This window comes from Nicotiana sylvestris, chromosome 1, assembly GCF_000393655.2.
Source record: "Nicotiana sylvestris chromosome 1, ASM39365v2, whole genome shotgun sequence".
Taxonomy (NCBI): domain Eukaryota; kingdom Viridiplantae; phylum Streptophyta; class Magnoliopsida; order Solanales; family Solanaceae; genus Nicotiana; species Nicotiana sylvestris.
This window is the reverse complement of record NC_091057.1, coordinates 9,242,153-9,256,395: the sequence shown is the minus strand read 5'-3', so window position 1 is coordinate 9,256,395 and position 14,243 is coordinate 9,242,153. Positions and strand designations below refer to the sequence as shown.

The following is a 14,243-nucleotide window of genomic DNA, read 5'->3' as shown; positions in this document are numbered from 1 at the left end:
AGAGTAGCGGCAACATGTTTTCTTGAGAATTTTTACAAAAATAATAAATTGTTTAGACCCACATCGAATTAAGTTATTTTTTTTCAGTTTTCTACACCGGTGTACCTGCATTGGAGCCCGACTATATCCAGATTTGCGCGGCGTAAAGCTCTATTCAGGGGGAAGTGCTCCCTACCAATGATTTCTCCATACCTAGGGTTCGAACCCGAGACCTTTATTAATGAAAGAACAACCTCATCTGCTACACACATCAAATTAAGTTAACTCTTCAATCAAAAACAGGAAAGGTTTAACACAAGAACCATCTATAAAAGATATTTCATATGACTAGATAGTTGGAACAACAAAATGATAATGCTCTTTCTACTCTTTGTAGCCCTTCCTTTCATTCTTATTTTCCTTCTTTCTAAATCCAAAAATGGTGGAAAAAACACATTGCCACCAGGTCCTATAGGCTTGCCATTCATTGGAAATTTGCATCAATATGATACTTTAAACCCTCATATCTATTTTTGGAAACTTTCCAAAAAATATGGAAAAATCTTCTCCTTAAAACTTGCTTCTTCTCAAATGGTTGTAGTTTCTTCATCAAAATTAGCAAAAGAAGTATTGAAAACACAAGATTTAATATTCTGTAGTAGACCATCTATTCTTGGCCAACAAAAATTGTCTTACTATGGTCGTGATATTGTTTTTGCACCTTATAATGATTATTGGAGAGAAATGAGAAAAATTTGTGTTCTTCATCTTTTTAGTCTAAAAAAAGTTCAATTATTTAGTCCAATTCGTGAAGATGAAGTTTTTAGAATGATTAAGAAAATATCAAAACAAGCTTCTACTTCACAAATTATTAATTTCAGTAATTTAATGATTTCATTAACTAGTACAATTATTTGTAGAGTTGCTTTTGGTGTTAGGTTTGAAGAAGAAGCACATGAAAGGAAGAGATTTGATTTTCTTTTGGCTGAGGCACAAGCAATGATGGCTAGCTTCTTTGTCTCTGATTTTTTTCCTTTTTTAAGTTGGATTGATAAATTAAGTGGATTGACATATAGACTTGAGAGGAATTTCAAGGATTTGGATAATTTTTATGAAGAACTCATTGAGCAACATCTCAATCCCAATAGGCCAAAATATATGGAAGGAGATATTGTTGATCTTTTGCTACAATTGAAGAAAGAGCAATCAACACCAATTGATCTTACTATGGAGGATATAAAAGGACTTCTCATGGTAATTTTCCTAACTTACCTACTTTAGACGCACTGGCGCACACGCTATATATGTATATGTGTATGTATATATTTATGTGCGTACGCATATAGAAATGTTAAATAGGCAGATTGGATCATACATGAAGAAGGTCAAAACAGGCCATGATTCAACCCACCCAAAGTTTAATTGAGTCAAAATGAGTTAGATCTAGATAAGTGGAAAGTTTCATAACTAGACAACACTAAATAAATATATAACATATATGTAGCAGTAAACCAAATATTTCATATTTGGCCAAAGGAAATTTACGTTCACTAATTAACTATCCAAAAATAGACCTTTGACCGAAAATCACGTCCAATTGTTGTTTTAAGAATCTCTTTCAAGAATCATGATTGAGTAAAAATAGACTTCCAATAATTCCCTTCCTTTCGGGGACTCTTTATTTTTTTTAATACAAAACAATAAAAAATTCTTCTAAAAACTAACTCTGAAAATATTAGTGCTAGTATATAATGTGTATAATAGTGTGTATATATATATATATATATATATATATATATATATATATATATATATATATATATATATATAATGTATAATATTGATATATAATATGTATTTTATGTGTATCAAATGTATATTTATATATATACAGAAAATATAGTCATATACAATGTGTATAAGGACCTAAGATATTTAATATCCAGAGATTTAAAATATTAATATAAAGGAATAATAAGAAGATGAATTCTCAAAATTGAGAGATGGTAGAATTGGGTGATGGATTATTATATGAAGCGGAAACAATCCCAGTATCAAAATCACATGTAATTTAGACAACTAGCATAAACGGGATTTTACGGGTTACCTCTTGAAGCGTGAACATATCTCTTCTACCACGTGAGCCTTCAGTTCCATAACTTCTCAATGGAATCTTCATCACCCGCACAATCGTGATCCTCGAACGTTCCACGGTCTTCTACTGTGTTACCCAAATAATACCAGAAAATAGCAATTTCGTGTGGGCGAAATTTCTAGGAAAACTTGGCTGAAAATTTCAGCCACCATGTACTCCTCCCTCTAGGTGGAAAACCTTATGTATTTATAGCACAAGTTTTAAGGGTTAAAGACCCTTTTCCAAAACCTGTTAGGGTTTTTTTTCCACCAGAAAAAGGATTCCTTTATTTCCTATTATTTAGGCACAGTAGGGACCACAGAATTTAATTAACAAGGCTTCCAATTATGGAATTAATTTGTAATTTTCGAAATTAATATCCACCATAATTAATTACGAATTATTCCACTAAAAATTCGTAATTACACTCCTTATTCAATTTCGAAATTCATCCATTAAATCTTATTTAACTCCCCATGTTAAGATTCAGATACGAATCAATTAAATTAAATTACTGACGATTTAATTTATTGATTATTTCCTTTAGACTTTCGCTTAACTTATTTCATGTGTCGGATACAAAATCCACCGGCCGGGTTTACACATGAAAACTTATAAGCTTTCATAAAGGTATATCATCAATCTCTAAACTGAGACATGGATTCCATCAACTAACTATTACTTCGCCAATGTATATTATTATTATCCAATTTACCAGGCATATTGACCCACGAAAGAATCTCGCCTTTTAATAAATCAAAACAATAATAATATACACAGCTAATAATAATTATATCAAGATTAAGAGTATAAGTACATTTAATGGCTAGAGAGTTTATTTTATTAAGTCAGTATAAAATACTTATCTCTACCTGGTCCGTTCAATACATACAAAATGTACTAGCACAAGAAGTTGGAATTAAACCATTCCCATAATCAAGATTAATTATATTTAATCTTGTGCTACAATCATTCCTGATGGTTTGTCCAATTCCATCATTAGATTGTGAACTCAAACTTTATACTTATAAGAACCGATGATTTAATCTTCCGTGTATAAGCTAAACTCTATACACTAAATCATCTACTATATAAGCAAAGGACACAGACTATTATATGATCTATTTAAAACTTTATTAAAATTGAATAAACAATTATTTCATAATAAATACTATATCTAAACCAAACTCATGGTTAATAGTATATATCCCAACATTGAGAACTTTTTTTTTAAGAAATCACGATAACTTTATGAAAGAGAGAGAAGGTACCAAATTAATAACATTGACATAATTAATGTAAGGATAGAAACGGATTACTTGTTCTGTGGGGCAGTAGATTTTTTAAATAACCACATAATTTTTCAATTCTGCTAAAAAGGTAAAAAAATCTATCATATTTGAAATAAACAAAGAATGCTATTATTTATGAAAATAATCTTTAAATAGAGAGCAATCGTGTAGAAATCTCTAAGTCGTCGAATGATGAGTCATAACCCGATATGCTCAACATGACCGAACCTACCCTCTTTTTTATTTTGCTTTTTGAATAAATATTGAAAGTTAGACTTATTTTTTTAAGTTATTAGTTTAAGTTCTTTCAAATCTTCGTAATTCTCAATCTCAAAGTTGGTTTTGTAAGTTCTATTTTTCATTTCAATTTGACCATCAAGTTACACTAATTGATCGTTTTTAACCTAATAGTTTGATGAGTCATTTCAAGTTTGAGCACTTGGGTCAAGCCAGAAAATTGGTCAACACCAGCCCCTTTAAACTTGGTTGGGCAGATAACTAAAAGATGGATTGATTTTGCTCTTTTAGGGTGTGTTTGGTATGACAGAAAATATTTTTCCGAAAATCAATGTGTTTATTATTGCCTTGAGAATTTCTCATGAATTTACAACATTTATTTTCTTTTTCTTGTAGAATGTGTTAGTTGCAGGATCAGACACTAGTGCAGCAGCAACTGTTTGGGCAATGACAGCCTTGATAAAGAATCCAAAAGCCATGAAAATAGTTCAAACAGAAATCAGAAAATCAGTTGGGAAGAAAGGCATTGTAAATGAAGAAGATGTCCAAAACATGCCTTAGCTCAAAGCAGTGATAAAGGAAATATTTAGATTGTATCCACCAACTCCACTTCTAGTTCCAAGAGAATCAATGGAAAAAACCATATTAGAAGGTTATGAAATTCGGCCAGGAACCATAGTTTACGTTAATGCTTGGGCTATAGCAAGAGATCCTGAAATATGGGAAAAACCGAAAGAATTTATACCTGAAAGATTCTTGAATAGCAATATTGATTACAAGGGTCGAGATTTTGAGTTACTTCCATTTGGTGCAGGTAGAAGAGGTTGCCCAGGTATTCAATTGAACTCACAACTTTTTTAGGGGAAGTTACACATTTTGTGGATCGACCAAGAAAACATTTGCAGCCTCTAACTAATATACATATTTTCAAAAAGCTCTGAATCTTGAATCTATAAAGATTAAACCTTGGATCTGTTTCGGCAGGTATTGCACTTGGGGTTGCATCCATGGAACTTGCTTTGTCAAATCTTCTTTATGCATTTGATTGGGAGTTACCTTATGGAGTGAAAAAAGAAGACATTGACACACATGCCAGGCCTGGAATTACCATGCATAAGAAAAACGAACTTTGCCTTATCCCCAAAAATTATCTATAGATTATATTGAGACGCGGATCTCGGGTTAGTTTTGTGAGGTCAGCTAAATTTATTGTTTTTAGTTCAAATTATGTATACATATTTAGAATAAGTTTAAAAGTTATACATATAATAGAATCATTCTAGTGGTGAATCCACTAATCTAAATCATGAATTTTCCTTTCACTACACCTAGTCTAAGAGTGTTGTATTTAATTGTTTTTTAATCTATTATAAGGTTCTCCCGGGGGAGGGGGAGGGAGAGGGGGAATACTGCTGAATGAAAAGAAGAAACAACTTTGCCACTATATGTGGTTCTATGATGTGGCGATCAATTCAGGAGCTTTAGGATACGAAAAGGAGGGCAGGCATATAATATTCGATGCAGATAAATTTTTACCAACCGATAACCTACCGCTATCAAGATAAATTAATTAAACAAAGTTGATTAATCCTCTCCTTCAAGCTAAAACATCGACATGAGTTGCTAGTTTTATTACATAATGTAATAATTTGTTGTTGTTTTAAACTAATTTAATAAAAAAATTAAGCTCTCGTCTTCCTTAAAATAAAATAACTAGTCAAATACTTGCGTAACCGAATATTATTTGTGACAAATTGCAGCATTCGCTACCAAAATATTTATTTTGTGAACTTGCCGCAAATAGCATAAAAAGTAAAGAAACCAAGAAAATGCACTTCGCGTTTTAGTGACGACTAGACAAACCTTTAATGGCGACTAGAGTAGCCACAAACCTCAGTTTGGTCGCTAGTGTAAAAGGCGACCCTATCAGTTGCGAAAGATGTACTCCGTTTCATATTGAATGTAGTTTGATTCGGCACGGAGTTTAAGAAAAAAGTAAATGACTTTAGGAACTTGGGATCTTAAGAGCTTAAGGGGTAAAAAGTTTGTGGGGCCATGACATTTGTGTGACTATAAAAGCTTCTCATTAAGGGTAAATGAGTAAAATGAAAGAGTTTAAAGTTAGAATTATTTCTAAATTTAGAAATGTGTCATTTATTTTGGAACAGACTAAAAAAAAAGTACTTCATTTAATATAAAACGGAGGGAGTAACTTTTAGTGGTGACTGTTGTCGCCCCAAAGCTTTTTCTAATTTGAAATAGACAAAATACCTTAAAACCTCCCTAAATTTGGCAAACATTATCGGTTACATTCTTGAATTATCTATTGTCTTAATTACCCCCCTATACTTGGTTATTTGATTGTTGTTATTCCCTTGGACGATCTCATCCCAGGAAAATGGCATGCACTTGGCTGCCACGTGAATTTTTCTGTCTATGTGGTTTTTTTTTGAAAAATAAAATATATTTTTACCTTTTTAACTATGTTAATTTTTTAGATAATATTTTTTCAAATAAATTTTATAATAAAACTTGGATAGAACTACATTATTTAGGCTAATTTTTTTTATTTGGCTAAAAATAAATTTAGTTATTTTTTTTGAAGTTGACCTAAAAATAAAGATTTATACAATTGAAATAAATAGTCAAAGTATCTAAAAAGTTATAAAAAATACATATTTTGAAATCAATTATTTTGGCTATAATTTTTTATATATCTCTAAAATATGGCGCTCTAATATCTTTTTCTTTTTACAGATTTTACCTGAAAAGTAAAAATACAAAGTTGAAATAAATAGTCATTGCATCAAAAGAAGAAATAAAAAGAGTGTACAATTGCAAGTTTATTATTTTGGTTACACTTTTTTCACGACCCGGATTTTCCAGCGTCGGGATCGTGATGACACCTAACTCTTAGAATGCTAGGCAAGCCAACAGCTACAGCTCTAACACATTAATCACTAACCAAAACAGTAATTAACAATAATTTAAACTAAACAATTATGAAGTGCGGAAATTTTATAACAGTTAAAACAAATACATAACTATCCAAAAGAACTGGTGTCACAATTCACGAACTTCTGAGAATTTTTCTACAAATACTGGTTTAAGAAAAATACATCTGTTCTTGAAATGAAAAGAGACATGAAATCTAAGATAGAGGGAAGGGGACTCCAGGGTTTGCGAACGTCGGCAGATCTACCTTGAGTCTCCTATGGACTGAAGGCAGCAATCCAAACTCTGATCAGTGTGGTCTAGTACCGAGATCTGCACAGAAAGTTAGAGTGCAATATCAGTACAACCGACCCCATGTACTGGTAAGTGCCGAGCCTAACCTCGGCAAAGTAGTAACGACGCTAGGACACGACAAATAACATAAACCTATGCAGTTAAATCATCTACGAGAAAATAACAATAACGGAAATTTAATAGATAATAACGGGAAGGGGGAAAACATGCTGAGGGGACTATGAATATTCTGAAAATAGTACAATACAAGAACACAATAAATATCATGCTTTGAACCAACAAAGTAATAACACAACAGTCACGTGCACGACATCACCCTTCGTGCTTTTACTCTCGTCCTTACCATAATTAAGAAACAACAGAAACAACACGACATCACCTTTCGTGCATTAACTCTCTCATAATCATGGCACGACGTCACCCTTCATGCATTATCAATATCAGAATACGGCACGGTATCACCCTTCGTGGTTTGTCACTAGTTGATATATAATTTTTCCTTAAACTATTTTTAAATTTGCATATATACATTTAAAATTACTTTTTATAATAACTGGTATTTTTCCATAATATTAATTTATTCAGTACTTTATATCCAATAATTATTCATAAATAACATTACAAGTAATTTCAAAGTATTTCTTAACTCAATATATCATTTTAAATCCTATTAGGATTTAATTATTTCACAAATTAGCCAATTTGGCATTGTTTGGCTATAATTACAATAATTTTGCAATTATAGCCTAATTGTACACTTTATGCTATTTTAATTCAATAATCAGTCATTTTACATTTTAAATATTAGTTAATTACCTTAATTTCACCTATTTAGTTTTAATTTTATTTTATCTAATTATTAGCTATTTTTATTAATTATTTATCTAATTTTGATGGGTATTTAACAATTAGCCATTTCTATTTAAATTATAGCCTAATTAAACCTGGTCCAAATTAAATAATCCACCAGACCCAAGCCCAATGCACCATACCACCCGACCCAATCCCTCACTCAATCTGAATCGTTGATTAATTTCAACCAACGGTCCAGACCCCCTTACCATAATTAAACCTTAAGACTACCCCCTCTCCCTCTCTCATTTTCTCTCAACCGGTCTTTCTATCTCCCTCTCTCTATCTCTGGTTCTCTCTAGAATTTTCTCTTCTTCCCTCTTCTCCGATGGATCCTGTCCACCTCCCTCGCTGGAAACCATGGCCTCTCATCATCTCCTAGCCTCTGCTTCACCCCACGCCGGTTTGACACTACCCTGAGGTCCTCAGGTGAACCTGAAGTGGTTCAACTCCTACCCATGGTCCTTCATGGCATTTTTCGGCCACCTCCGGCCGTTCGAGTAAGATCTATGACTTTTCCGGCTAAAATCGGTAACATTTTATGGTTTTCTCATCTTCTCTGGGTTCTTTGAAACCCTAACTCTTACGACTTTCCGATTTCTTTTAGATCTGTGTATATTATGAGCTTTTGTTGTTTTCCTCAAAGGTTTTTCCGATTTTTCTAAAGTAACTCTTCATCTTCGAACTAGGGTTCTTAAACACCTTTTCAAAAATGCTTTCTTCTAAATTTGTTTTGGTATTAATCTACGACTCTCACTGTGTTTAAATGTTTGTTTGAGCCTTCTCCTTTATCCGAGTTATTATGTTGAAAACCCTAATTTTTGGCTTTAGTTTTGGATTCTGAGTTTGTCTTTACTGTTTGTTTGTTCGATTTGTCTGTATGTTTGATTCTCATGAATATGCTTTGATAATTAGAGTATTTTATGATTTTCACCCTAGTAATGTCTTATTAAGGTTTCCGATCTGGTTCTTCCTGTTTATACTCTGTTCATTGGTTTATTCATGGAAGTCTATACTATTTCCCTTAATATAATACCATTTTTCGATTCGTGAATCCTTGATTTACTGTGTTGATACTCTTATACTGATTTTTGGCTACTCTTTTCCTATTTTCATAACCCTTAAATTATTTTTTACCTTATTATGTGGTTGACTGTATTATTAATTGATTCATACTGTTATTTTCTTAATTAGACCCTTATGTATCTATCCCTAATTACATATTATGTACCTATGTTGTTTGAATTCTTTCCTTATTTGTTACCTGCTTTCTACCGTGGGTAAATTACTCCCTTAATTAAGGGAAACTTGGCTGATTTTAGTTCTTAATTGATTATGCAGTTTTATAACTGCTGAACAATTTATTCTTGCCTTATTTACCTAGCTTTCAAACTATTATATATACTCTTTTCTCTTTTCATTACACATACGGACACAGTAGTACAAAAACCCTCTCTCTCACAAAGAGAAAACATTCTTCTGCTCTCTCTTTTCTCTAGTTATTTGCTATTGTTCTAAATCAGCCGACTGCAAGCCAAGGCTGATTACTCTACTCTCTTAACCCCTCACTTTGTGTTTAATTATTTACTGGTATGTTCTGATTTCAATTCAAGTCTCAAAACAATGTGTTTCTTTTACTGCTTCATTTCATTTTGTTTCTAGTATGTTTTCACTTATGGTCCTGTTGATTCAACTTGTAATTGATATGTTTACTTCATCACTTCATCAGCATGCTTTTGAAAATCTCCCCTCCCTTAGACTCATCATGTTTATAAAATTGTTATTCCCCTTCCTAATATACCCCAATGTGGCCCTTCTTTACTTGTGTTACCTTGATTTCTAGCATGAACCTCTCTATGCAAAAAATAGTTGGCTATCCTCAAGTTACATGATTCTGTGTTCTCTAACTCCTCAGCATATTGCTGATTCTATACTTGAGAATTCCTGCAACTGTGTGTTTACGTATGTAACCTATATGTCCCCAAACCCCACTACCCCTGTTTGTGGTTGCTGAACCTGCCTTGGTCGTATGTTCCTTGGTTAGGTGTGAACCTGTTTTGGGTGTCGTGTTTGGACTATTACTCTACTCTCTTTTCAAAACTGCCCTATTGAACAACTCCCCCCTATTGTTTTACAAATCTGTTTCAAACAAGTCTTTCAAACTGTTTTCCTGCTTAAATATTTTCAACGCTATGACAAGCACTCTCACTATACTCTTAGACCACTAAGTTCTGCCCCTTTTGTGTGAGCCTTGCCTTGGGACCCTTGAGCTCTCTCTGAACTTGGACACACAAAAGCTGGCCTTTCCACACTGCACTCAGTCTGTGTTGGCTATGAAATCTGGGTGTGAGCACTGCACAGGATCCCTTGAGGTCCTTAGGGAACTCTGACATACCCAGATGTGATAAAGGCTATGGTACAATCTTGGCATTTGATGTGATTTATTACATAACTCATAGAGGAAGTCCTAATCAAGTGCTAGAAATCTGGGCCTGTTTCAGGCTCTCTATAGTGTAACTTTTATTTTTCTTTTTCTACATTATGAAATTCATTTCGGTATTGGTCTGTAATAATCTGTTGTAAACAAGTATTGGGGCTGGCTAGTGAAAAAGGGAGGGTAGTTATATATGCTATCAACATCAATGGGTTGAAACTATGTCTTAGGTTTACATTTCCTATATGTGCATTAGAATCCATGTGTAAGATCAACCCATTCAAATCATGTCATGCATTAGATACCATGTTCTTAGGCTGTTTCAGCATCTCATTTGGAATCATTTTACCACATAGAAATCCTGCTTTAGGCTAAACAACACCATCAACATAAAATTGTTGCTCCTGCACGTCTTGAAGTCATGCTGTAACTCTTCGGGCATTTAGAAATCATGTTTTAGGAATTCTGCAATCATTCTGCATTTTCATATGTGCACGTTAGATACCCTGTTTTAGGATCTTGTTCACACTTGCTCAGTCACACCTAGTTAAACTACTGATGCATGAAAAAGGACATAAAAACAGTCTCATATTTGATTATCCTGTTTAAGTGAAATTGGTCACAATCCTTGCATGTCTTTTCAACATTTAGAACAACATGCTTTAGGTAAAATAACTTCCAAGCTATTTTTTTAATAATTCTGGTAACTGCTGCATATTATTTTATGCTTAGGCAAGTCTTAGGTAATCAACTTTAAAATAAAAACCAGAACCGTCTTTGTGATTAATGTTTAACTGTCAGCATGTTAAAATTAGTAGGCAAGCTTGATTAAGACTTCTTCCCCGAGTCTTGTAATAAATCTGACTATGTTGTTACCACTTAGCTACCATGCTTAGATTCTGAATTTAGACCTTAATTGTGTATGAGTCATGCTGTTTATGTGTATTGTGTGGAGGTATATCTGAGCCTTTCATTTGTCTTTCATGCTCCCATTAATTAGAGTCCTACTTGTTTATTATATGTCGCCTTAGTATTTTACCTTTAAACTTGAGGGTCTGCCGAGAACCCCTTTTATAGTATAAGAGTTCTAAATTCCTCCGGAACTGATAGGAATGGGCGGATAACAACATGCAATAGGGGTTGAGACCAACCCTCTCTTTAATTACCTTTACGGGGCGGGAAAGGGTAGATATGGATATGATGACCGGTGCGCTAATACCACGTGTAGCCCCTTTTTGAAGAGTGTCATATCGGGTATTGCTTTGATGTGATCCATATTATAAACAAACCCAGGATACCCCCTTACATCCCCAAATATGCTTAGATTGTAATTCTTTTCAAAATCTTGCTTTTTTTCAAACACCTGTGTATTTAAACTTAAATCCCCTAATATTTGAGCCATACTTGTTTATTTGCTAATTGTACAAATTCACAAAAATTATCTGGCCGGGACCCACACTAGTGGATCCTGGGGGGTGCCTATCACCTTTCCCTTAGGATAATTTCAAGCCCTTACCCTGTCTCTGGCTACTAAGTGTAGTTATAAATGAACCCTACAGGTGCCCTAACGCACCTTAAATTGTTAGGTGGCGACTCTTCAAAAATGCAAATCCCCTTTCCAAAAGAAAAGAGTTGTCCCAACCAAAATATCATAAACCCGATTTCGCGAGAAAAAGGGGGCGCGACAGCATGGAGACTCTGCTGGGTATATTTAGGCTTTTACCATTTCATACCGTTTTGTGAATTTGTACCCTCCCTATGTGTAGTTATTTGTTTAATTCCTTTAAGCATTTAATTTCTTCTTCAAAAGTAAAACCGACATATCTTTCTTGTTTCCTTCCTTTATAACTGCTTTAAATTATAAAACTGTTGTATTTATCGCTTTATTAACATGCAAATACATGTCAACATTCTTTTAATTATTGCATAATCATGCTCAACATCATACTCCACTCGTGCCAAATAAATACTATAGCAACGCTTGATGAGTGGTTGCGCCCTTCCTATATCATTACCTCCCATAAATTCGGAAAGACTTATTTGCGGTAAAACAAGTCGATCAGCGATGTAGTCGACAGTTCCATGCCTTCCCCCTTGAGTTGTCCGCTCAAGGGTACCAGTCTAAAATCCCATAGAAACTTTACTCTGTTTAAATTGTGCATGTATCATGGTCAAACCTAGCTGGGTCAGTTATATTGTCCACATAATGATCCTTTAAGATAAGCCTTGTCCAAAGTCCATTGGGTTTCTCTAAACCCAAACGGACATCATCATGTTCTATGCATTTATTTGGAGAACTACATGCTTCATGCTATTTGTTGATATTAAATAGTCGAGTCTGGTGGGGGTAAGGGCCTAACCTTGTTTGTTTTGCAGAAATATAAGGCACGAAGTCCCCAGATTCGGCATGGTCACCAACATCCACCCAAGATTGCTAAGCTGGTGGAGAGATTTACATTTTAGTGACCAAACCCTTGTCAGAAAATATCTGGGCAATCTACCATCCCTCCTGGAGGTCCAGCCTAACAACATGATAGTAGAAGCGTCTACCATATTTTGGGATTGTAAAAAGGGTCGTGTTCCGCTTTGGGGACATCGAAATGACACCTTTGCTAGAGGAGATAGAAGGACTGGCTGGTCTAGTATGAGAAACTCCGGGTTTGCTAATGCCTGAGAACCGCACAGGCAAGGGTTTCCTTAGAATGATGGGTTTGAAGAAGAATGTAGAATTGACATGCCTGAAGGAATCATACATCCCTTTTTGACTACTTGTATGAAAGTTACGATCACAACAAATCATACCGTACCTACCTGATGAGTTTGCCATCACGTCCTTGGGACACATCTATCGTAAGGTTTTCGTCTTCATATTTTGCTTCCTGGGTCTGATCGTGTTTCCGATGAAGAAAGGGAGAATCCATACTAGGCTGGCTATGGTAACCAAAACCCTAATGGAGTGGATTGGTAGGCAGACATTCAGACCTATGATCATTGCAAACATATACCAAGCCTTGGAAAAGTGTCAACGAGGAGCAAAATATTTCGAAGGATGCAATCTACTACTTCAGATTTGGCTCATGGAACATCTCCAAAAGGGCGAATACCGACAAGAAATTCAGCGAAGGGTCCGGGATGATCACATCACTTTCCACCACCCAAAGCTAATGAATTACATCCATGACATGTTCGCTCAGCCTGAGAATGCCAAAGTATGGGTTGAGCTCTTTGATAATCTGACTGAAGAACAGGTTCAATAGATGTTCTAATGGTTTCCAACAGAGGAATTCATCGCCCGATCCAGAGATGCACCTTTCTTGATACTGATTAGTCTAAGAGGAACATACCCTTACGTCCCTCTTCGAGTTTTGAGGCAAGCAGGTAGGAAGAAATTCATACCCAAGGTCGACAAGATTAGCCACTTCCGTGCTGACTTCCAAAATGATGATAGTCCCTACAAGTGCCAAGCCCAACACATGTGGCACTGCAAGATCGTAATGGGGAAAGACACCATCGAGCCGGACATATATCATGCTGATTGTACTCCTTTCTATTCAGGTTGGTTAGAAGACAATTGGGATGGTCTGGGCCAGCCAGGGTTCGTTCGAGGTCACAGAATTATAGATGAAACTGCCAAGGTGCAAGCCAAGTACAACCAGATGCACAAAAAAGATCCGTGAATGCGAGAGCGAATACCGCGAGATACAAGCGTCCAACAAGAAACTGATTGAGGAATGGAAAAATATGGCTATCAGTGGCAATAAAAGGCTAGGATACTTGGAGCGAGGCATAGTAGAACTAGAGGGAAAATTTCTCAAAAGGGTTGAAGAATAAAAGTAATTAGGGGTGGAATTTACCCGAGAACCTCTCTAAGTTCTTACAAGAAATGTAGCTTGAATTTTTACAAATAAGCATCATTATTTATGGTAAGAAGTCTACCAAAAATATGGCTTCGAGGATGGAAAAGCCGAACGTAAGAGGGAAATGGAGCTAATTTCGGGATTTTTAGAATTAAGAAAGAAAAATAAATAAATAAATAAATAAATAAATAAAATGGAGAACAGAAAGA

General features: G+C 34.7%; 2 protein-coding genes across 4 annotated transcripts; both read left to right on the top strand.

The window, feature by feature from the left end:
• The first annotated feature begins 343 nt into the window (after nt 1-343).
• Nucleotides 344-4,946, top strand: LOC104212877 (cytochrome P450 83B1-like). Of its 3 annotated transcripts, none has more exons than XR_011402513.1 (3): nt 344-1,233; nt 4,039-4,474; nt 4,627-4,946. XR_011402513.1 is itself a non-coding variant. In XM_070156914.1 (2 exons), the coding sequence occupies exons 1-2, from the start codon at nt 349-351 to the stop codon at nt 4,201-4,203; spliced, it is 1,050 nt and encodes a 349-aa protein (XP_070013015.1). In that variant the 5' UTR covers nt 344-348; the 3' UTR covers nt 4,204-4,946. The 3 variants fall into 3 exon arrangements, 1 of the variants encoding a protein (XP_070013015.1); XR_011402515.1 differs by lacking the exon at nt 4,627-4,946 and adding an exon at nt 3,817-3,943 and having other exon boundaries at nt 4,039-4,168; XM_070156914.1 differs by having other exon boundaries at nt 4,039-4,946.
• LOC138889922 (cytochrome P450 71A1-like) lies at nt 4,273-4,799 on the top strand. The gene is made up of 2 exons (XM_070173270.1): nt 4,273-4,474; nt 4,627-4,799. The coding sequence occupies exons 1-2, from the start codon at nt 4,273-4,275 to the stop codon at nt 4,797-4,799; spliced, it is 375 nt and encodes a 124-aa protein (XP_070029371.1).
• Nucleotides 4,947-14,243: the final 9,297 nt, after the last annotated feature.

What these genes read in the sequence shown, in the direction of transcription:
- LOC104212877 (XM_070156914.1), top strand. Translation starts at nt 349, where the DNA reads ATGATAATGCTCTTTCTACTCTTTGTAGCCCTTCCTTTCATTCTTATT. An exon ending in ATATAAAAGGACTTCTCATG is followed by an intron (nt 1,234 to 4,038) that starts GTAATTTTCCTA and finishes TTTTTCTTGTAG; the next exon opens with AATGTGTTAGTTGCAGGATC.
- LOC138889922 (XM_070173270.1), top strand. Translation starts at nt 4,273, where the DNA reads ATGGAAAAAACCATATTAGAAGGTTATGAAATTCGGCCAGGAACCATA. An exon ending in AGGTAGAAGAGGTTGCCCAG is followed by an intron (nt 4,475 to 4,626) that starts GTATTCAATTGA and finishes CTGTTTCGGCAG; the next exon opens with GTATTGCACTTGGGGTTGCA.